Source organism: Anolis carolinensis, unplaced genomic scaffold (assembly GCF_035594765.1).
Source record: "Anolis carolinensis isolate JA03-04 unplaced genomic scaffold, rAnoCar3.1.pri scaffold_14, whole genome shotgun sequence".
NCBI classification, from domain to species: domain Eukaryota; kingdom Metazoa; phylum Chordata; class Lepidosauria; order Squamata; family Dactyloidae; genus Anolis; species Anolis carolinensis.
In genome coordinates this window covers 10621835-10644969 of record NW_026943825.1, presented here as the reverse complement: position 1 = coordinate 10644969, position 23135 = coordinate 10621835, and the positions used below count along the sequence as shown (strand labels likewise).

Sequence of the window (23135 nt, the reverse complement as noted above, 5' to 3'; positions counted from 1 at the left end):
CTGGGAAACTAGAGAATTATAGAATCACTAACTTTGCCCGGCCACACGTTGCTGTGGCTTCTGGGAATCCGTTCTTGGCCAGGTGGAATAGCAGTGAATAGCCTTGCAGCCTCAAAGCCTGGCCATTTTCTTTTAATGGGAATGCTTGTTTGGTGTGCTGGAATGCAACGGAATAGGCTCATTGCTAGGAAGCCTGGGTACTTGCGTTGTAGGGGAATACTTTTTTGGGCTGCTAGAATTGCAATGACTACCTCGCTGATTCAAAGCCTGGGTGCTTGCTACCTAGGGGAATCTTTGGTTAGTCAGCTTCAGTAGTACAGAGTAGTATCGCTGCTGTGAATGTTTCCTGTCTGGAATTCTCCTGTTTTCAGAGTTTTGTTCTTTATTTACTGTCCAGGTTGTAGAGTTTTGTAGTGATGGTTGGCTGGTTTTGTACATTTTCATGGTTCACAGCACCCTAATAATAATAATAATAATAATAATAATAATAATAATAATAATAATGCAGAGAAAGAAGGCAATTAGCATTGACTGGCCTTGTAGTTTGAAAGCCTGGCTGATTCTTTCCTGGGGGAATCTGGCCCTGATTGTTTCCTGTCTGAAATTCTCCTGTTTTCAGAGTGTTGTTCTTTATTTACTGTCCTGATTGTAGAGTTTTGTAGTGGTGGGAACTCACCTCCCTTCCAAATCCAGTGTGATATAGACTGTTTGGGGGTCTAGTGGAATCTCACTCTCTGTAAGTTTTTAAGCAGAGGCTGGGTGGCCATCTGTCGGAAAGGCTTGGATGGTAGAAAAAGAGAGTTGGTCTAGATGGCCTTTGGGGACTTTTCCAACTCCATTTAAAAACTGGAGCACCTAGCAATTCCTAGAGAGGTACTAGTCTTCTGAAAAAGCAAAACGCTAGTGCTTTTCCCACTTTTATGGGTGTCCCATGCTATTACTGTGTGGATTCACCACGCTTTGTGTTATGGGAGTCCCCAGCCACCACTTGAGTTTAATCCCATAATTTCACAATAACTTTCTTACAAGGAAAGGGAGACTGGGCTGAGGAAGCTGACCCTTGTCAGCCGCAAGCCCCGCCCACCATGGCAATGTTTTGAAGAAGTGGGGTTAGGCTCCGCCCATAGGTGCAAGGTCCTCTGGGTAATGTAGTTGTTTCAGTTCAGGAGCGGCTCTGCGCTTGCATGGTAAGCAATGGGGGTTTAATTTTGTCTGCGTTTCGTTGTTTGCTTTTTATTTTTTCTAGGATTTTTTGATGTAAAAACACAGACCGGATGACTATGTCTTTTGTGGCCAAATTTGGTGTTATTTGCTCCAGTACTTTTGTTGTTTAAGTTAAGGGAAAAACGATCAGAACATTTTTATATATATAGATAAATAGACTAATAGATTTGGGAGAGACCACATGGACCATCTAGTCCAACCCCCTGCCGTGCAGGAAAAGCACAATCAAAGCACCCCTGACAGATGGCCAATCTTGCCTCTGTTTAAAAGCTTCCAAGTAAGTAGTTTCGACCACATTCTGAGGCAGAGAGTTCCACTGCTGAACGACAATTCTTACAGTCAGGAAGTTCTTCTTAATGTTCAGGTGGAATCTGTAATTTGAACCCCTTGCTCCGAGTCCTAGTTTCCAGGGTAGCAGAAAACAAACCTGCTTCCTCTTCCTTCTGGCATCCTTTCACATATTTGTCCATAGCTATCAACCTTCTCTTTTGCAGGATAATCATGGCCAGGGCGGGGGGGGTCTTGGTCTCCAAACCTTTGATCCTTTTAGTTGCCCTCCTCTGGACACTTTCCAGCTTGTCAACATCTCTTTTGAACCGAGGTGCCCAGAATTGGACACGGTATTCCAGGTGAAGTTTAACCAATGCAGAATAGAAAGGCTCCATTATTTCCCTCTAGGCACTATATTCCTTTTGATGCAGTCCAAAATCCCATTGGCTTTTTAAACTGCTTCCTCACACTTTAGTTGCTGTATCAGAGAAGTCCTCCTGAATCAAACACGTAAATGTTTGACCAGGTGTCTTTTGGTGCAGTATGTCCGTGTGCAAGTTGGGAGTATCAATTTAAGGCTCAATGTTGCATTTGGATTGTGAAAGCTTCCTTTTAGAGTCACTTTGTATCCACCAATGCCATTATCAAATATATGACAGGCCTTCTGCTCGCTCTCAAACTTCATACCTGGCAAAATCTTTGACCACATCTTGCCTTAAGTGGATGATCCTGAAGGGCCAACTTTTTCTTGGCAAATAGCAAATGATCTCACATATCTTCGCTTACTCATTCAGTTTCTCCTCCTGCCCTCAGGTGTGAAACATCGGTACCGGGACTCTCCAGAGATGGCCAACTTGGCCAGAGTTGCGCAAAGGCATCTGAGGAGGGGCCATTTGCCCAGTTGGACAAGAACGAGACAGGTATGTGACGGGTTGCGGCTTCTTGCTTTTGTTTGCCATTTTTTGAGTTTGTTGGTTTTGTTTCCTGGACAAGCCACATTTTTCAAAATCCAATCATGACAGGTACAGAAAGGGCGATGAAATCTTCTGAACAGGGGAACAGGCAAAACAAATGTCACAGAAGTGTTAGCCGTCCCTATGTTATCCTCTTCTCTATCTATCTATCTATCTATCTGCTATCCAATATCTATCGCTGTAGCCTAGAATGCATGTAGTCCCCAACTTCCAGACAAGATATATATATATATATATATATATATACACACACACACACACACACACACACACACACACACACACAAACACGTATATACTATGGGTGTGCAAACTGTTTGTAAAAACTTGAACAATTTCCTAAAAATCAGTGGATGGCCAAGCCCTCGGTGGCGCAGTGGGTTAAACCCTTGTGCTAGCAGGACTGATGACTTGAAGGTTGGGTTGCTGACCTGAAGGTTGCCAGTTCGAATCCAACTCAGGGAGAGCGTGGATGAGCTCCCTCTATCAGCTCCAACTCCATGCGGAGACATGAGAGAAATCTCCTACAAGGATGGTAAAAACATCAAAACATCTGGACATCTCCTGGGCAACGTCCTTACAGACGGCCAATTCTCTCACACCAGAAGCGACTTGCAGTTTCTCAAGTAGCTCTTGACATGAAAAAAAGTGAATGACCACATTTTCCTGAAACTTTGCAGGAATGGTTCCCTGCTTATGTTGTGTTACTGTGAAAAAAATCAGGGGGCTCTTTCTTTTAAAAATTATTTGTAGAACAAAGTTTTTGCAGTTTAATAAACTTTTCTCATGTTTTTATGATAGACCCAATTAGAAAATGACATTTATAACCCAGGAACAAAAATGGTGTTCCATAGTGGGATTTTCAGAATCAGCAGATGCTATGGGTGCAAACACAGGTCCCCATATTCACGAGATTTTTCCGAGAAAACATGATAGGAGCAATGCCCACTATGGCTGCTTCTGGCTCTTGCCGTCACTCGTGTGGTGATTCAGTGGCAATGGGGGACTGTTCAGACTTGCCTCCTGTGTGTGCTTTTGCAAAAACAAAAAAAGGTTTAGGGTTTATTGAGAAAAAAAACTGCCAAACCTGTTTCCTTGTCTGTGTCACAACTGTTTTGTCTGCGCCTGCCTTTCCTGCCGGACGCTTTGAACAGGCAAAGATGACACTGTAGAATGAATGCTGTTCAACACCATTTTAATCACTATGGCTCAGTGCGATCGAATTGTGGAAGTTGTAATTTTACTAGTCTTCCTTACCAAAGAAAGCTGGTGCTTCACCAAACTACATGGGACATCTAGAGCAGAGATTTCCAGAGATTTCCAGACTGTGAGTTGGGACACAAGAGTATGTTGCCTGTTGTCCACAAGTGTCAATCCCCCAAACCTCTCCAGTATGTTTAGTTGCTGCTCAGTTCTGCTCTGTTTATTATTCAGACAGAGTTGAAAAGACTAGGAAAAGGTTAAGGGAGAGGCAATGGGTGGCGTTATGCAAATTCCACACCAATGGAGAGAGTAAGGAACACTGGGATGCCTGCTTGTGGAGGAAACACGTAAAATATAGGATGAAATTGTCCCCGAATGAAAGCCTTCACTTGGGTAGTGGGCCATAGTGTTCGGGGAGGACATTGGCAGGGTTTGGGCTACATGTTCATGGCACTCACTGTATCCTGAAATGTCATTGGAGGGAGGGCTTTTGGTGGCTCCTCAGCACTGTGGGTTTTAGCTGTCTGTGTAAGTGGACACCTTCCACATACACACATACAGATTTTCACTTTTATTATATGTGTGTGTGTGTGTGTGTGTGTGTATAAGCTGTGCCCGGTCATGCGTTGCTGTGGCTTATGGGAATGCTTTGTTGGCCAGGTGGAATAGCAGTGAATAGTCTTGCAGCCTCAAAGCCTGGCCGTTTTCTTCTTATGGGAATCCTTGTTTGGTAAGCTGGAATACAGTGGAATAGGCTTACTGTTTGGAAGGCTGGGTACTTGCGTTCTAGGGGAAAGGTTTTTTTGGGCTGCTAGAATTGCAATAAATGGCCTCGCTGCTTGAAAGCCTGGGTGCTTGCTACCAATCTTTGGTTGGTCAGCTTCAATAGTACAGAGTAGGATCGCTGATTCAAAGCCTGGCCACCTTCTACCAAGGTTAATCCTTTGTTGGTCCAGGGTTGAAAACGGCTCTTCCTCGTCCTCTAATTTGGATTTTATTTTTCTATGTTTTTTTTTGTTTGAAATACTTACATTGGATGACCATGACAGCTTTTATATATATATATATATATATATATATATATATATATATATATATTTATTTATTTGTGGCCAAATTTGCTGTGATTTGGTTCAGTGGTTTTGTTGTTTACTCAGTCCTACAAACGTACATTACATTTCTATATACTGTATATAGATTATATATATGTGTGCACGTATGTATACTGTATGCTACCTCATCCATTGGGAAAATAGCTTATAAAGAAGATGTATATACATATGTATGCTGTATGAAACTCTTACAAGGGTTTGGTTTATCTTCACAAAAGTTTATTACTAACATAGAAAGTTGGGAAAGCTCTGATCTAGAGAGTGGCAGGTTGAGCAAGACTGACATGGAAGTGATTCCAAGAGTCAACTGGTTCAGAAGTTCTCAGTCTTTGGTTCCTCCAGAAACTTTGGGTTTCACTTCTCAAAGGCCCCATCCATCTTGGCTAATGGATAAGGATTCTGGGAACCAAAGTCCAAAATATCTGGACAAAGATTGAAAAGCATTGATATGTACAGCCTGGACAGGACATTGTAGGTGAAACATTCCCAGCTTTGTCACCCGTTCTTCTTAGGCCAATGATGGGCAAGCTTTTGTGCTTGGTGTGTCAAAATTCACCAAAAAACCTAGCATGACTTGGGTGGTGTGTCACTTCAAGAAAAAAACCATAATTTTGCAATAAATATAGTTTAAATAACAAAAATATATAATTGTAATATATAACTGTATTCAATAAATCAAAAACTATTTACTACCATTATTTCCATGTACAACAATCTATGGTACCTCTTGCAGTTTCCACGCTGATTTCTTTCTATTCTAGTTTCAATGTAGTCATGAATAATGAATAATATAATAATAATATAATAGTAGTAATATGATAATATATTACAATTATAATAGAATTATATTATATATATATATATACATATACATATATATATATACACACATACACACACACACACACATAAATGTAATGTGCATAATTCCCATGGAGTAAACAACAAAACCACTGGACCAAATCACAACAAATTTGGCCACAAAAGACATAGTCATCCAATCAATCTGCATGCGGCAGCATGTTAGCAAAAATGGCTAGGTGTGTCAGTGCTGACACGCGTGTCAAAAGTTGGCCATCACTGTCTTAGGCTTTTGCTTCCAGACCCCATAATATCTCAGTTGCCTTCCCCTTGCCAGTAGATTGCTTTAAGATGTGGCTTACTCAATTTCCATGAAAACTGTAAAGGATTTTGGGAATGGTAGTCCAAAGAACCTTCTCCAACAACCAAGAGGCAGAAAAATGATCAATTACTATAGAGTCTCACTTATCCAACACTCGCTCATCCAACGTTCTGGATTATCCAACACATTTTTGTAGTCAATGTTTTCAATACATCATGATATTTTGGTGCTAAATTCATAAATACAGTAATTACTACATAGCATTACTGTGTATTGAACTACTTTTTCTGTCAAATTTGTTGTATAACATGATGTTTTGGTGCTTAATTTGTAAAATCATAACCTAATTTGATGTTTAATAGGCTTTTCCTTAATCCCTCCTTATTATCCAACATATTCGCTTATCCAACATTCTGCCGGTCCGTTTATGTTGGATAAGTGAGACTCTGCTGTACTTAATAAAAGTAGGGTAGAATCTCAGAGCTCTTTGAATTGAGATGTCCAACACGGTCAGTTTTTGGATTTGAAGTCTTCAAAAGTTTTTTGAGTTTTGCTCATCACTATCACTGATCTGACAGCTGCATTCAAGCAGTTTTGTAATGAGAAGTTGAAGGCAGGGCAACATCTGAGTGCTAAAAAATAAGCCTTTCAAGCCCTTGAAGGGAAGGAAAACTGCATGTCTAGGTTTTTTTCTGGCACAGATAAATAGAGGGAGGAATGGATGTAAAGAAAATCTGCAAAAATGCTGAGCTTGGGAAAAAAGCTTGCTGCCTAATGGGATCCAGATGTCTGCGGCTTGTATCCAGGGGTGCTTATGTGTCAGTTTGGCGAGCCGGAGGTCTTAGGCAATGCATAATGAACTCTGAGAACTCCCTCCTTGTCCCTTTCATTGTGTTACATCCAGCACCTGGAATCCAGGGCTGGTTAAACCTCTCAGAAATTCTGGAAAATGAAGTGTTTTCCAGAAGAGTTTGCATTTGCTTCCCTTTTTCATGTATCTTCTAATCATCTCTGATGTATTGCGACTCTAAGAGGAACCTTTGATAGCATTTTTGCGGTGAGGTTTGTTTGGAGGGGTTTTGCAGTTGCCTTGCTCGAAGGCTGAGAGTGTGTGACTTGCCCAGAGCCACCTTGGCTGTGTGGGATTCGAACTCAGATTCTAGAGGTTTCTCATTTGGAAAGTGGGGTATTAGTATGAATCTTGGGTGTTGACCAAGGATTCACAGTTGGGAAACGAGAAATGCCTAGAATAGAATAATAGAATAACGGAGTTGGAAGAGACCACATGGGCTATCTAGTCCAACCCCCTGCCATGCAGGAAAAGCACAATCAAATCACCCCTGACAGATGGCCATGCTTTCTAAACATGTTGATGAGTTCACACATCTTTTTGACACACATCATTTTACAGCACAGTAATTCATGTTATTGTAAGCTGCCTCAAGTCCACCTGGAGAGAAAGATGGAGTAAAAATAAAGTTGTAAATAATAGTAATAATAATAATTCAGTTTTACTAGCAAACCAGAGGTTAAACCAACCCCTTATAAGAGATAAAAGTAAAGGTAAAGGTTTCCTCTGACGTTAAGTCCAGTCATGTCTGACTCTGGGGGTTGGTGCTCATCTCCATTTCTAAGCAGAAGAGCCGGCGTTGTCCGTAGACACCTCCAAGGTCATGTGGCCGGCATGACTGCATGGAGCACCATTCTAAGAGATATGGATACATAAATAATTTGTAATAACAAATATGATTTATTGCTTATTTCACATAGACTCAGTGATATCTTGTTGTGTTTTTGCAACACACCAATAATAATAATAATAATAATAATAATAATAATAATAATAGTAATTTTATTACCCGCCTCTCTCTGTGGCTTGAAGCAGCTGAAACACACACACACACAAAATGATCAAAGGTCTGGAACCATGAAACCCCTCTGAGGAGTGGCTTAAAGAGCCGTGTTTCTATCCTGCAGAAGAAAAGGTTGAGAGGAGACATGAGTAAAAGTAAAGGTAAAGGTTTCCCCTGACGTCAAGTCCAGTCGTGTCTGACTCTGGGGGTTGGTTCTCATCTCCATTTCTAAGCCGAAGAGCCGGCGTTGTCCATAGACACCTCCAAGGTCATGTGGCCGGCATGACTGCATGGAGCGCCGTTACCTTCCCGCCGGAGTGGTACCTATTGATCTACTCACATTTCCATGTTTTCGAACTGCTACATTGGCAGGAGCTGGGGCTAACAGTGGGCACTCATTCCGCTCCCGGGATTTGAACCTGGCACCTTTCGGTCCGCAAGTTCAGCAGCTCAGCGTTTTAACACACTTTGCCACCAAATTTAAATGTTTGAAAGGATGTCCTAAGGAAGAGGCTGTCTTTTGCTGCCCTGGAGATTAAGACTCAATGGAGCTGTGGATTCAAATGATAGAGAAGGAGATCCCACCTGAACATTAGGAAAAACATCCTGACCGTAAGAGCTGGAGTCTTTTCAACAAGAGACTGGATGGTCATCTGTTGGGGCTCCTTTTCTTGCCTGGCAGAAAAGATTTCGACTGGATGGCCCTCGTGTCCTTTCCACTTCTGTGATTCTCTGTGCCATGACATACAGTTTGGAATGCTCTGTCCTAAAGAGAATATATTTTGATAGTGTATAGCGCAGCAGCAGAGGTTGTAAATACTGTAGTCTGCAAATAATCAAATGCATAAGGATGAGGAGAACCAGGTGATTGGTTGTGCCAGGAAGTTCCTGTCTTGGACAAAATTTTTGGATTACCCTCCATTGCTGCAGAAAACAGCATCTGGTTGTCTTTGTTTTGTGTGTGTGTGAAGTAGGAGAGATTCCGGAGAACAGCTCCGAAGCATGTGATGGAAGCGTGCCTCGCCCCGTCGGTTGCCCCTCGTCTTCCGGTAGCATTACATCACACGTTAAGCAGATAAACCAGCTATCTGTTCTCGAATCAAACCCTGCCCTTGAGTTAACACACCCGAGACCCCATGACCTGCTTCCGGTAAACCCATGCCCTGCCTGGCACTTGGGCTGGAATCTTTCTCGGAGGAAAAGCTTCCCTTTTAGGACAGAGGGATTACGTCTCCCTGCAACTGTGTGAGAGCGTTTGCCTAATCTCCAGATGGGGACGAGCAGAGCTCCATTGAAATTATAATAATAATTCTTTTTTAATGATAAGACATCCAATTCTTGAAGTCATGCTAGCTCAGGGATAAGGAGAGTTTGAATCATAAAATTATAGAGTTGGAAGAGACCCCAAGGCCTATCCAGTTCAACCCCCTGCCATGCAGGAAAAGCACAGTCAAAGCACCCCTGACAGATGGCCATCCACTCTGTTTAAAAGCCTCCACTGGACTCAAAGCTAGTGAGTTCCACTGTTAAACAGTTTTACTGTCATGAAGTTCTTCCTAATGTTCAGGTGGAATATCTTTTCTTTTCATTTAAATCAGTGGTTCCCAAACGTATTTGGCCTGCCACCCCCTTTCCAATAGAAATATGACTCAATGCCTCCTGGAAGGGGGCGTGGCTTAGAGGGGAGGGCGTGACTCCTGCTCAAGAGGGTGGGGCTGAGTCTCTCCCCTAGTCCAAGATTTTTATTTTTTTTTTCGTGTCAGGAGCAACCGGAGTTGCTTCTGGAGTGAGAGAATTGGCCGTCTGCAAGGACGTTGCCCAGGGGATGCCCGGATGTTTTGATGTTTTTACCATCCTTGTGGGAGGCTTCTCTTGTTTCCCCGCATGGAGCTGGAGCTGATAGAGGGAGCTCATCCACACTCTCCCCAGGTGGGATTCGAACCTGGCAGCTTTCAGGTCAGCAACCCAACCTTCAAGTCACTTAGTCCACTACGCCATCTGGGGGCTCCATTAGTCCAAGATGCAGGACTGCGAGGGGGAGGTGATCGGGGCCACAAATGGGCGGCCAGGATTGGGATGGGCGGAGTTACGAGCTCTGAGGCAGGGCTGAGCTTCTATCCCTGTCCTGCGGTGCCTGCCAAGACACAAGGGGTGGGGCTAGAGGAGGGGGCGGGGCCTCTTCCCAAGTGCCTGACAGGGCTGAACCTCTCTACCCCGCCCCCGTGTTTTAACAAGCACCTCAGGGGAGCTCTACAGAGGCTCAGCCCTGTCTCACGCTCTTTGGAAGAGGCCCCACCCCTAGCCCTGCCCTTTAGTCCTAAAAGGCCTCTCAGGAGATGTATAGAGGCTCTTGGAAGGAGGCCCCGCCCCCTTCCCTAGCTCCGCCCTCTGTGTCCCAACAAGCGCCTCAGGAGAGGTATAGAAGATTCTCAGTCCTGTCTCTGGCACTTGGGAAGAGGCCCCGCCCCTCCTCTGGCCCCGCCCCCGTGTCCTAATAGGTGCCATCACCGCCCCCTGGATTGCTCCAGCACCCTCCAGGGGGCGGTAGCACCCACTTTGGGAATCACTGATTTAAATGCATGGCTTCATTGAGTCCTAGTCTCCAAGGCAGCAGAACTCAAGCCAGTTCCCTCTTCCTTAGGACAGCCTTTCAAACAATGAAACATGGCTCCCATGTCTCCTCTTAACCTTCTCTTCTGCAGGCTAAACTTTTGGATGAGTGGCCTTATTAACAAAAGACCCTCTCCATAGAAGTATAGCAGAGTAACTTATTAGCAGCAGTGTGACCCAGCACCAGTAGCCCAAAGTGGCCAAGAACAAAAGGAAACAGAGAAATGTTATCTATTATTATTATTATTATTATTATTATTATCATCATCATCATCATCATCTCTTCCTTAGGAGGCTTTTCTTTATAGCAAAATAATATGGATGCACTATTTACAACAACAAGGTTTCCACAACACAAATAAAGTTCTTTATACTTCCTTCTTTGCTTCCATGCTGGGCTTCTTTCTCATGCAGATAAACAGCTTCGCTCTCACAGCGCCTCCTCTCACACCGAACTTACGCAGGAACTTTACACATGAGGCCTTCAACCTGGGGCTTTGCTCACCAAAGCGTCTCACACCAGGACTTCTCACACAAAGGCCTTCTCATATTAAGGCCTACTGACATTGAGGCCTACCTCACACTGAGGTCTTCTCACACTACCTGCTTATTCTAAACTGCAGTCTTTTCTGAGTCATTGCATCCATTTAAACATTTCAGTGCTTGACTCACATTTTTGTAATTAAAAATACCTAGTTAATTTTTAATATTTCTTATGTAAACAACCCCAGTTCTTTAAACAATTCCACAGAGGGCATGTTGGTGGTTTCCCATTCAAGTACTAACCATAGCCGACCCTACTCCAACATTATTTTGGGTCCATTGACTTCATGGCTACCGACAACTATATGTATGTATGTATGTATGTATATATGTATGTATGAACACACACATACACACTAGCTTGGGGACCTGGCGGTGCCCGGGTTTTTAGAAGAAGGCATTGTTTATTTTGGGATGCTAAGTAGTATCACTTAAGCTTGGTCCAGATCCATCATTGGCTGGGTACAGTGGTCTCTGGATAAGGGTCATTCACCCCCAAACAGGCCTATATGCACAGTTGGCCATGTAATATTATATTACTAATAATATTACCATATAGTTATATAGTACATTATAGTAATGTAATGCTAATATTGTGCTATGCTAATAATACAGTAAAGTCTCACTTATCCAAGCCTCACTTATCCAAGGTTCTGGTTATCCAAGCCATTTTTGTAGTCAATATTTTCAATATATTGTGATATTTTGGTGCTAAATTCATAAATACAGTGATTACAACATAACATTACTGCACATTGAACTACTTTTTCTGTCAAATTTGTTGTACAACATGATGTTTTGGTGCTTAATTTGTAAAATCATAACTTAATTTGATGTTTAATAGGCTTTTCCATAATCCCTCCTTATTATCCAAGATATTCGCTTAGCCAAGGTTCTGCCGGCCCGTTTAGCTTGGATGAGACTCTACTGTATATTGTATGTACTGTATATACTTGAGTATAAGCCTAGTTTTTCAGCCCTTTTTTTAAGACTGAAAAAGCCCCCCTCGGCTTATACTCGGGTGAGGGTCCTGGCTGGCTTATATTTGGGGCAGTTTATACTCGAGAATATATGGTACATTTATTATTTCTTTTATTATTGGTATTATTACATTTATTATTTTTCTCTATTATTGTTGCTACTATTACATTTATTTTACTTTATTTTTATTATTATTACTAATACATGTATTATTTCACTCTGATCTTATTATTATTATTATTATTATAGCATTTATTATTTTACTCTATTTATTATTACATGTATTATTTTCCTGTATTTATTATTATTATTATTATTATTATTATTATTATTATTACATGTATTATTTTACTCTTATTAAAAGGACATTGACATTGAAGAAGATGAGAATAATGATTTGATCAGAGTTGGACAGTCTTATCTTAAATTAGAGCTTTATGTAAATATTCAAAAACATTTAACCTACTGATGCCTCAATTCATGTAATTTTATTGGTATCTATTTTTATTTCTGAAATTTACCACCCTCGGCTTATACTGGAGTCAATATTTTCCCAGGTTGTTTTGTGGTAAAATTAGGTGCCTCGGCTTATATTCGGGTCGGTTTATACTGGAGTATATACGGGACATATAATTTGTAAGCTGCTCTGAGTCCTCTTTGGGGTGAGAAGGGTGGGATATAACTGTAGTAAATAAATAATAAATAAATAAATGCATCACTTTATATTAACCGCACAAGCAAATCTTTGGTGGCTATTAGATATCCAGCTCAGCTGAAGCAAGCATTTGGAGCATCCAAAGCTAAATCTCGTAATGGTCTCTTTACCATTCCTGTACTTTTCTAATCTCTGTTATCTTTCACTCCTAATATATAAAATTGGGGTTTTTTTGGGGGGGAGGGGGCTGGCAGAGACATTTCAGCTGGGCGCTGATAGCAGATCCGTGCCATTTCCGCACAGAAATCAAAACGATGGACAAAGAGGATAAGCTGGTCAGCGGCTCTCAAGAAATGCAGCCGGATCTTGGCCTACGTGTCATTCCTAATCCGGCACCATTACACTTAATCCCATTTAAGGCTCCTGGTAGAATCTTTGCTTCAGAGTTTGTGGTAAGGAAATAGTATGGAGGCTTCCTGATGCCGAACAGACGGCGTTACATCCAGGAACGGCCATAATTCCTATCTTTCGACAGTCTATTCATTGAAATCTCTTTTGTTATCCCAGGATGAAATGTTTAAGCTGTTGTTCCTAAAGAGCGGGGAAGGAATGCCTTTCCATTGGCTGTTCCTGCCAAACTTGGAAATTCTACCTTTTTAAAATTCCTTGTTGTGGTCTATCCAATGCCATTTTCTGAATCAGCGCCCCAAATGACCGCAGGAAGATGCCTAAAAACCACGACACCAAAGATTTTTGTTGTTGGGCTGTGTTATTACTGACTACCATTCAAATACATAGAGCACGTGTGTCAAACTCAAGGCCCATGACCCGAGTACGGCCTTTCATGTCATTTTATCTGGCCCTCCAGCTGCTGGACCTCAACTCCTATATTCCTCATCGTTAGAGCTGATGGGAGTTGTGATCCAGGAACATCTGGAAGGCTGCAGTTTTGTTCATTCAGGAGAGTGGGGTTTGAATTTCAATACAAGGCTTGTGGATCTGATGTCTGACTTTAAAATGTCATTTTACCTTTCCCCAGTCTCAAGGCCACAAGGGCTGTTGGGTTGCAATTCCTATTATTCCCAGGTAATCCGAAGTGATGGGAGTTGTTCAATAACATTTGAGGACCCAAACTGTGTAAAAACTATAGAGCACTGATCACTACTGTATATACTCAAGTATAAGCCGATCCGAATGTAAGCTGAGGCACCTAATTTTATCAAAAAAAACTGGGATAGCTTATTGACTCAAGTATAAGCCGAGGGTGGGAAATGCAGCAGTTACAGGTAAATTTCAAAATAAAAATAGATACCAATAAAATTTCATTAATCAAGGCATCAGTACGTTAAATGTTTTTGAATATTTACCGTATTTCAAAGAAAAGCAATAAACTAGTTCTATAAGTGGAAAAGTAGGGGCAACAAAAACAATATGGTATCAACAATAACCTAATAATAATAATAATAATAATAATAATAATAATGAATTTTTTTTCTTCCTGACTTGCAAGGGTGTCTCTCTTTTCAAAACATTCCCTTGATTAAGAGTGAGGGAGGCTTTGCAAAAGTAAGCACACTGATAAGGGAGGAGAAGAGAGAAATAGCTCACATATTGCAAGCAGTAGCCTGTAGGCTCCTTTGCCGGCCTTACCCTTGACTCGATTATAAGCCGGGGGAGGCTTTTTCAGCTCATAAATAAGGGCTGAAAAACTCAGCTTATCTTCGAGTATATAGGGTATGTTAAAAGAAAAATGATGGTTTGCTCTGTCTCCATGGATTCTCTATCCATGGGTTCAATTGCCCTTTGAAAGCAACCATAGGCTGATGTGGCCCTTGATAAAAATGATGTTGACATTTCTGCTCTGGAGTATTTTGGGTCCATATGTTTGACATCCCTGACATAGGACATGGTGACAGGGATAAGCCCAATATGTTGGAACTGTTGATTAAATAAAGGATGGTATGCCCATATGTGGTGGGAATGGGTTTTTTTTTTTTGGGAGGAGGGATAGTGAAGAAAAGATAGTGAATATAAGTTTGATGCTAATGGGAGTATTAGGCAACAGCAAAATTAACGTAAAACGGTGGTTCCCAACCTTTGAGCCTCCAGGTGTTTTGGACTTGATCTCCCACAGTTCCTAACAGCTGGTAAACTGGCTGGGATTTCTGGAAGTTGAAGTCCAAAACAGCTGGAGGCCCAAAGGTTGGGAACCACTAACGTAAAAGAACAAGAATAAGTTAAAACCCTGATTTTAGCGGGACAGGCAGTGATCTCATGGGATGAAAAAAGACTAAGAAAAAGATGAAAAAAGACTATGGAAAACAGGAAAAATTATCTTTACGATCAGGTTCAATATGGCATTATGACATGTTTAATTCAGGACGATACGCAGGAAGATAAAATGAGAGAAATTAAAGATAATTTCTTTAATTATGGCACCGTTGAGCTGCTGAACTTGCTGACTGAAAAGTTGGCAGTTCGAATCCGGGGAGTGAGGTGAGCTCAGCCCCAGATGTCAGCCCCAGCTTCTGCCAACCTAGCAGTTCGAAAACATGCAAATGCGAGTAGATCAATAGGTACCACTTCGGCGGGAAAGTAATGGTGCTCATGCCGGCCACATGACCTTGGAGGCATCTACAGATAACGGGGGCTCTTCGGGTTAGAAATGGAGATGAGCACCAACCCCCAGAGTCGGACACAACTAGACTTAATGTCAGGGGAAAACCTTTGCCTTAACTGAAGATAAATGGATGATTTATATCTGTGATTCTCAACCCTGCGGGTCCCCAGATGTTTTGGCCTTCAGCTCCCAGACATCGTAAAAACTGGTAAACTGGCTGGGATTTCTGGGAGTTGTAGGCCAAGACAACTGGGGTTCTCAGCCTGGGGATCCACAGGTTGAGAACCACTGGTTTATATGGAATGGAAAAAAGTGAAGAAGCCAATGTAGACATTGAGCAGAAACTAAGAAAATTGTGCTCATGGTTAAAGTTATTGAGGGAATACTGTATATACTCGAGTATAAGCCTAGTTTTTTCAGCCCTTTTTTAGGATTGAAAAAGCCCCCATCGGCTTATACTTGAGTGAGGGTCCTGGTCGGCTTATACTTGAGTATATATGGTACATTTATTATTTTCTCTATTATTTATTATTTCACTTTGATATTATTATTGTTATTACATTTATTATTGTACTCTATTATTAATAAAAGGATGCATGAGGGCATTTACATTGAAAAAGATGAGAATAATGATTTGATCAGAGTTAGACAGTCTTGTCTTAAATTAGATTTTTATGTAAATATTCAAAAACATTTAACCTACCAATGCCTCAATTAATGTAATTTTATTGGTACAGTAGAGTCTAACTTATCCAAGCTAAACGGGCCAGCAGAAGCTTGGATAAGCGAATATCTTGGATAATAAGGAGGGATTAAGGAAAAGCCTATTAAACATCAAATTAGGTTATGATTTTACAAATTAAGCACCAAAACATCATGTTATACAACAAATTTGACAGAAAAAGTAGTTCAATACGCAGTAATGCTATGTAGCAATTACTGTATTTACAAATTTAGTGCCAAAATATCATGATGTATTAAAAACATTGACTACAAAAATGGCTTGGATAATCCAGAACATTGGATAAGCGAATCTTGGATAAGTGAGACTCTACTGTATTACATTTATTTTACTATGTTTTTTATTATCAATAATACATTTATTATTTCACTCTGATATTATTATTACATTTATTGTACTCTATTTATTATTATTAAAAAGATGCATGAGGGCATTTACATTGAAGAAGATGAGAATAATGATCTAATCAGTTAGTCTTATCTTAAATTAGAGTTTTATGTAAATATTCAAAAACATTTAACCTACCAATGCCTCAATTAATGTAATTTTATTGGTCCTGTATCTATTTTTATTTCTGAAATTTACTGCTCTCGGCTTATACTTGAGTCAATGTTTTCCCAGTTTTCTTGTGGCAAAATTAAGTGCCTTGGCTTATATTCGGATTGGCTGATACTCGAGTATATATGGTATGTGTTCTGGGTGATGGGCGATACGGTTCGGATGATTTTAACAATTAAAAATTAAGAAAATATATTACTGGAAAAAATAGAGCTTGTCGGTTCAGTTTTGCTATCTTCCCTTCCAGCTTTGAAGGAGCGCCATCACAGCCGCCTTGGATATGAGCGACTCAGCCATAGATTCAACATCAACTCCTGAGGACGCATCGGGGGAGATGCCAGCGGCGGGAGCCGTGACGCCCCCCCAGGGGAATAGTGCGGGTACGGCAACAGCTTTAGGAGTCATCACGGAAGGGGTGGGCGAGCTGGCTGTCATCGACCCCGAGGTGGCCAAGAAGGCCTGCGAGGAGGTGCTGGAGAAGGTTAAGCTGATGCACTGCATCTCTCCTGACGGATCCATCCGGTTGCGAGAGGGCAGGGGCAGTCCTCGGCACCAGGACCCGTCCCTTCCAAATGGGGAATGCTGTGAGATCCGGTGTTTGGACGATCCTCCAGAGGACAAAATCCAAGAGGAAGAGGAGCAACACCAGCAGCAACAAACCCCAACAGGAGCCAGTTCGGTGAAGAGCGCCCGGCGCCGGCAGAAGAACAACTCGGCCAAGCAGTCCTGGCTGCTGCGGCTCTTCGAGTCAAAGCTCTTCGATATCTCCATGGCCATCTCGTACCTGTACAACTCCAAGGAGCCCGGGGTGCAGGCCTACATCGGGAACCGGCTCTTCTGCTTCCGCAACGAGGATGTGGACTTCTACCTGCCCCAGCTGCTCAACATGTACATCCACATGGATGAGGACGTGGGGGATGCTATCAAGCCCTACATCGTCCACCGCTGCCGCCAGAGCATCAACTTCTCCCTCCAGTGCGCCCTCCTTCTGGGGGCCTACTCCTCCGACATGCACATCTCCACCCAGCACCACTCCCGCGGGACCAAGCTTCGGAAGCTCATCCTCTCGGACGAGCTCAAGCCGGCCCAGCGGAGGAGGGAGCTGCCGGCCCTTGGCCCGGCCCCCGACACGGGCCTCTCGCCCTCCAAGCGGACTCACCAGCGCTCCAAGTCGGATGCCACGGTCAGCATCAGCCTCAGCAGCAACCTAAAGCGGACAGCCAGCAACCCCAAAGTGGAGAACGAGGATGAGGTGAGAGAGTTGGGGAAAAGATGAGACCTCAGAGGTCATTCTTGGTGTAGTTTGAGGAGGACAGGTGCAGTGGGATTTGTTTCTGAGCATTGGTGGTTTATGATGAGCCTTCAAGTCAGTCTTGTCTTATGGCAGTGGTTCTCAACCTGGGGTCGCCAGATGATTTTGGCTTACAACTCCCAGAAATCCCAGCCAATTTACTAGCTGTTAGGATTTCTCGGAGTTGAAGGCCAAAAACACCTGGGGACCCCAGGTTGAGAACCACTGACTTATGGTGACCTGTGAGAAGGTTTCCTTAACATGTTTCTTCAGAGGTCTGCAAGAATGTGATTGGGCTCCTGGAATCCTTCAAAACCAGGTTGATTCTCTCCCAAAGTAGGACTGATTTGTAATGTTGTCACTGAGGCCTTTCCTACTGAGGCATTCTCACATTGAGGCCTCTCTCACACTGAGGATTACTAAGCTACAGGCACATCTACTTCTATTGAACTGCAGCTTTTGCTTTTTTTTTTTCTCGTGTCAGGAGCAACCGGGGTTGCTTCTGGAGTGAGAGAATTGGCCGTCTGCAAGGACGTTGCCCAGGGGACGCCCGGATGTTTTGATGTTTTTACCATCCTTGTGGGAGGCTTCTCTCATGTCCCCAGCTTTTGCTGATTTATTGCATCCATTTAACCCGTTCAGTGCTTGATTCATATTTTTGTAATATACCTAGTTAATTTTTAATATTTTTGACTTATAATATCAGGACTGGGTTTTGTCAGATTCCTGGTTTCTAATGTTGTCTGTCCATCATTCATGGGGACAACAACTCCCGAGAACTGAAGCCAACCAACATCATTATTATTATTATTATTATTATTATTATTATTATTATTATTATTATGTTTATCTGTATCCCACTTTTTCTCTCCACAAGGAGATGTGTCCCCCAACCTTTTGGGAGGATTGTTGTTGATGATGATGGTATTGTTCTCATTCCTCTTCCTCCTTCCCTTCTTCTTTCATGTCTATTCTTCCTTTTCCTCAAAACAGAGAGTCAAAACAACTTAAGGAAATTCAAATCAATACAGATAAAACATACAGTTGTCCATCCACATTTGTGGTTTTGACTTTTGAGGATGTGATTATATTCACAAATTTGATTTAAAATGTTTTTCTCTAGGAATGTCTAGCCCCTCCAGTGCAACTATATGTTCAACGTACATCAGTCATGCTGGAGGACCTTAGAAATCTCTAGGTCAGTGGTTCTCAACCCGTGGGTCCCCAGGTGTTTTGGCCTACAACTCCCAGAAATCTCAGTCAGTTTACCAGCTGTTAGGATTTCTGGGAGTTGAAGGCCAAAAGATTTGGGGACCTACAGGTTGAGAACCACTGCCTAGGTCCTCCAACACAATTCTGTTATCAATTTCCAGCGAAAGTTGACCATGGAGTCATGCTGAAAGTCCACTTCAAATATTGGATGGAGAGAGCCAGAAACTGTTCTTGGGCAGAGCTTGTGAGTAGTCGGACCATAGGTCCCAGGGTCCCCAGCCATTCCTGATTGGGCTGTGATGGGAGCTGTCGTGGATAGGCTTGATGAATCTCAACTGAAAATGTGATAAGACACCTCTGACAGTCTTGTTTAAAATTCCAAATCGGAACGTAACACTTAATTTTCCAAAAATTCTGCTTTTCTGGGTATTTTCCTGGCCCTCTCAGGGCTTTCCTCTGCCAGACCCGCAGCCTCTTGCTTTCTTTGAGCATTACATTTCATTCTGGAGCATCTACAGCTTGCAAACGCCCACTGCCAAGCCAGCAAAAGCAAGGGAAGGCTTAGGTTTCCCTTTGCTTCTTTCTCTTTACTGGGGCCTCAGCTGATCATTAGGTAAAGGAAAAAAGCTGGGTGGAATTTCAGCAAATGAATATTTGATGCTACGAAAGAATGTTCTTTCCTCTGCCTCCTTTCTTTTGTTGCGTTCCTAGAGGCACATGAGAAATGCAGAATGAGTTGAACAAACCCATGTCAAACGGGGGCAGCTTCCCCAGGCGTCAGAGTTAGAAAACTTTGGGTGCCAAGGTTGGATGGGGGATTCTGGGTCTTGTAGTCATAGGAGTCACAGTTAGCCAGAGTGAATGTATGTGTATCGGTATGAACATTTTCTTTTTTATGTGCCCACCAAACAAGACTGGGCACCCAGTGCTTGGTATCCCGTGCCAAGTTTCCAGCTGGCAGGGAGCACAAAACCTGGCTTGAGAATCGGCCAGTCAGAAATCCCCTTCTGCTCCCAGGCTCTTCCTTGTTCTCAGGGAGAAACAATGGGCTGACACAGAGCCTCGGAGGCCCCTAGTTGCCCATGACTAACTCAGCCCCTGACCAGCTGAAAACCAAAGCCTCTCGCTCATCATTAATGCAGAGTTTGAATGAGTCAGGTTTCTTTGGTTGCTTGATCTCTTTGGCCAATGAGTATCTGGATATTCAGAAATCTCTCTCCTCTCTGATCACCACCTACATACATCCCTTTCTTTCTTGGAGGCCCAGGGAAGAAAAGCAAGCAAATGCTGACCGAGTACAATCAGGGCAGGCCCAAGGCAATTTTCAAGTGTAGGCGAACAGAATTTTGATGCCCCCCCCCAAACCAATTGCTGAAAAATAAAAATGTTGGATAATAAGGAGGGATTAAGGAAAAGCCTAAATAAAGAACAACACTCTGAAAATGGGAATTCCAGACAGGAAACAGTCAAGGCCAGGTAACACCTCCCAACCAAGGATGCCCCCAGGGAGGAAGCAGCCAGGCTTTGAATCTGCAAGGCCATTAAATGCTAATCAAGCAGGCCAATTGCAACATTCACACTAGCCTCAAACAGACAAGAGCTCTTTCTCCCACCCTGGACTTTCCACAGATATATAAACCCCACTTACCTAGCTTCCAACAGACCTCACAACCTCTGAGGATGCCTGCCATAGGTGTGGGCCTGGCCCCGGAGCCCGGGCGCAGGCCCCAAAGCCAAGTGGACCGAGAGACCGAAGCTGAGAGGAGGCGGGGGGTACGTGCCCAGGTGCATGCGCATCTGTGTGCACCCCGCCTCCTCTCAGCTTCGGTCTCTCGGCCCTCTAGGCTTCGGACTGTGAGCAGGCCCAGACCAAAGCGAGAGGAGGCGGGGGTGCGCGTGCACGCATGTACGCATGCGTACGCACCGGGGAGCTCCTCAACTGCTCCCCCAACAGAATGGCGCCACAGGCAAGTGCCTAGTTTGCCTGGCGGTTGAACTGCCTCTGAGTACAATTCAAAGCAAGGGAGGCGGCAGCATACAATGTGTGTCCATCTAGGCGGATTCGGCTCTAGTGAGTTTGGATGCAGTTTCTTTTTTAAGGGTTGTAGAATCACAGAGTTGGAAGAAACCCCAAGGGCCATCCAATCCATCCAACACAATCCAATCACTCAACATTTGGCCATCTAGCCTCTGCTTAAAGCCCTTCAAAGAAGGAGACTCCACTGGACTCCGAGGCAGCATATTTCACTGCTGAATAGCTCTGACGGTCAACACGTTCTTCCTAATGTTTAGGCGGAATCTTTTTTCATGCCATTTTAATCCACGGAGCCCTTTAATTCAAGAATTCCGTTGCTTTGCTCCAATCACTTCTGGGCACCACCATCTTAAGAAGAATATCAGGAAGATGGAAGGTGTCTAAAGATGGGTAACCAAGATAGCCAAAGGTGTGGAGACCACCAAGCCTTTTGAGGAATGACCAAGGGACCTGGGGATGTTTAGCTTGCAGAGTTTCAAAAGGTAGCATAATCGAGCCCTCTCGATTATAGAGGGTGGAGTGTGCCCCAGAGACAAATTTAAAGACCCAATGACATTAGCAAAAACCTTATGTGAGAGAGTAGATTCTCAATCTTTGAGCAACTTTTGGGAGCATTTTTATATATTCTTGCATTATACGAGGTGAGACTAAATTGCCCTTGGGGCTTCTTCCCACATATTCAGTTAATCTGGTTGTCCCTACCACATGGGCAGGCTGGGGATTCTGGGAGTTGTCACCCACCCCATTCTGGAGGCCACCAACTTGGGAGTTAAGACGTGCATAGCTATGGCCTTGCCTTGCTGTGTGTTGACTATAATAAAGACATACTCTACTATACTGTAATTTCAATAATATGATGGAGTTGTGTCAGCTCAGGTCCACCCTCTTTAAAGATCTCAACAGGGATCCCATCAGGTCTGCTGGCTTTGTTGTTTTTTAATAGACTTCCTCCAAACTAAGTAATGCTGCAAGCTGGTCCCTGGTATGTCGTTGCGGGATTTGCGAGAGTACCTTTTTGGTCATGTTGGAGCTGCAGTTAAGGAGGTTATGGTAGTGCTCTTTCCAACATAGTAGAATTGATATTTTTTTAATCCTTCAGAGAAGTTTGGTTTCATCTGATGAATGTAGAGGGTGTATGGCCAGGCTCTCCTTGTCTGCAGCTGCCTCCCCGGTCAGCTCCGAAAGGCTGAGAGACTGTCTCAAATCATGTGATCTGGCCCCAATATCTTTGCTCAGTGTGCTGGAGAAGAATGTGATCTCCCCGTGTGTTTGTGTGGGTAACAAGGCCTGTCTCTGTGCTGGAGCCTCTGCGGTGACGGCGAGGGCAGCGTCAAACAGTTGGCGATTCATCCCCTTGGCATCTCGTCCTCCACAGACCGCAAGCGGAAAAGACTCATTAATAGCCAGTTTGCAGGAGTTTGTGGGGCAAAGTCCATCCCTTGTTGTTGCTGTGTCACGTCTTGCCCTTCGCCAAGAGTGTGGGGACACTTTTCCCCTGCCACCTTTGCTCTCTTTTATACTTTGGGGAAGAAAAACTGAAATCTTTGCCATTGGGTTCCATTACTCTTCTTGATTCTCCTGTCCCAAGCATTCATTGGGTCTGGTCCTTTCTCACAGTCCACATCGCATGAAATGGATGTGTGTGCAAAGTGATATTCAGGCTTGTGTGCATGTATAGGAAACAACCTTTACAAAAGACTTCCTCCTTTGGTTACCTGCAGGCTCTTGGAAGTCACCTCTGGCCATTAGATGAGGAACTTTTCACTTGTATTTATAATATACTAGCTTGGGGACCTGGCAGTGCCCGGGTCATTGAGAAAGGCATTATATGTCTTTGAATGTTATGTATTCTCAGTTTGGAGTGAGTGAACTACAATTCCCAGAATTGTGGGTCAATCCTCCCCAAGCCCTGCCAATATTCAAAGTTGGCCATTTTGGGTCTGTGTGCCAAGTTTGGTCCAGATCCGTCATTGGCTGGGTTCAGTGGTCTTTGGATCCAGGTGAACTACAACTCCCAAAATCAAGGCCCATTCCCACAAACCCCTGCAGTTGGTCTTGAGGTTTCTCTGTGCGAAGTTTGTTCCTGGTCCATTGTTGGTGGGGGTCACTGTTTCTCTTGATGCAGGTGA

The 23135-nt window shown here is 43.2% G+C and overlaps 1 protein-coding gene across 7 annotated transcripts in view; it reads left to right on the top strand.

Annotated features, from left to right (window-relative positions):
• The window catches only part of pi4kb (phosphatidylinositol 4-kinase beta), an 82734-nt gene that overhangs the window by 6452 nt on the left and 53147 nt on the right, over nucleotides 1-23135 (top strand). For all 7 annotated transcript variants that reach the window (XM_062965157.1, XM_062965160.1, XM_062965159.1 and 4 more), the window contains exons 2-3: nucleotides 2308-2414; nucleotides 16716-17720. In XM_062965157.1, coding sequence (XP_062821227.1) covers nucleotides 16749-17720 — 972 coding nt within the window. In that variant the 5' untranslated portion in view covers nucleotides 2308-2414; nucleotides 16716-16748. The remainder of the gene's footprint in view (nucleotides 1-2307; nucleotides 2415-16715; nucleotides 17721-23135) is intronic.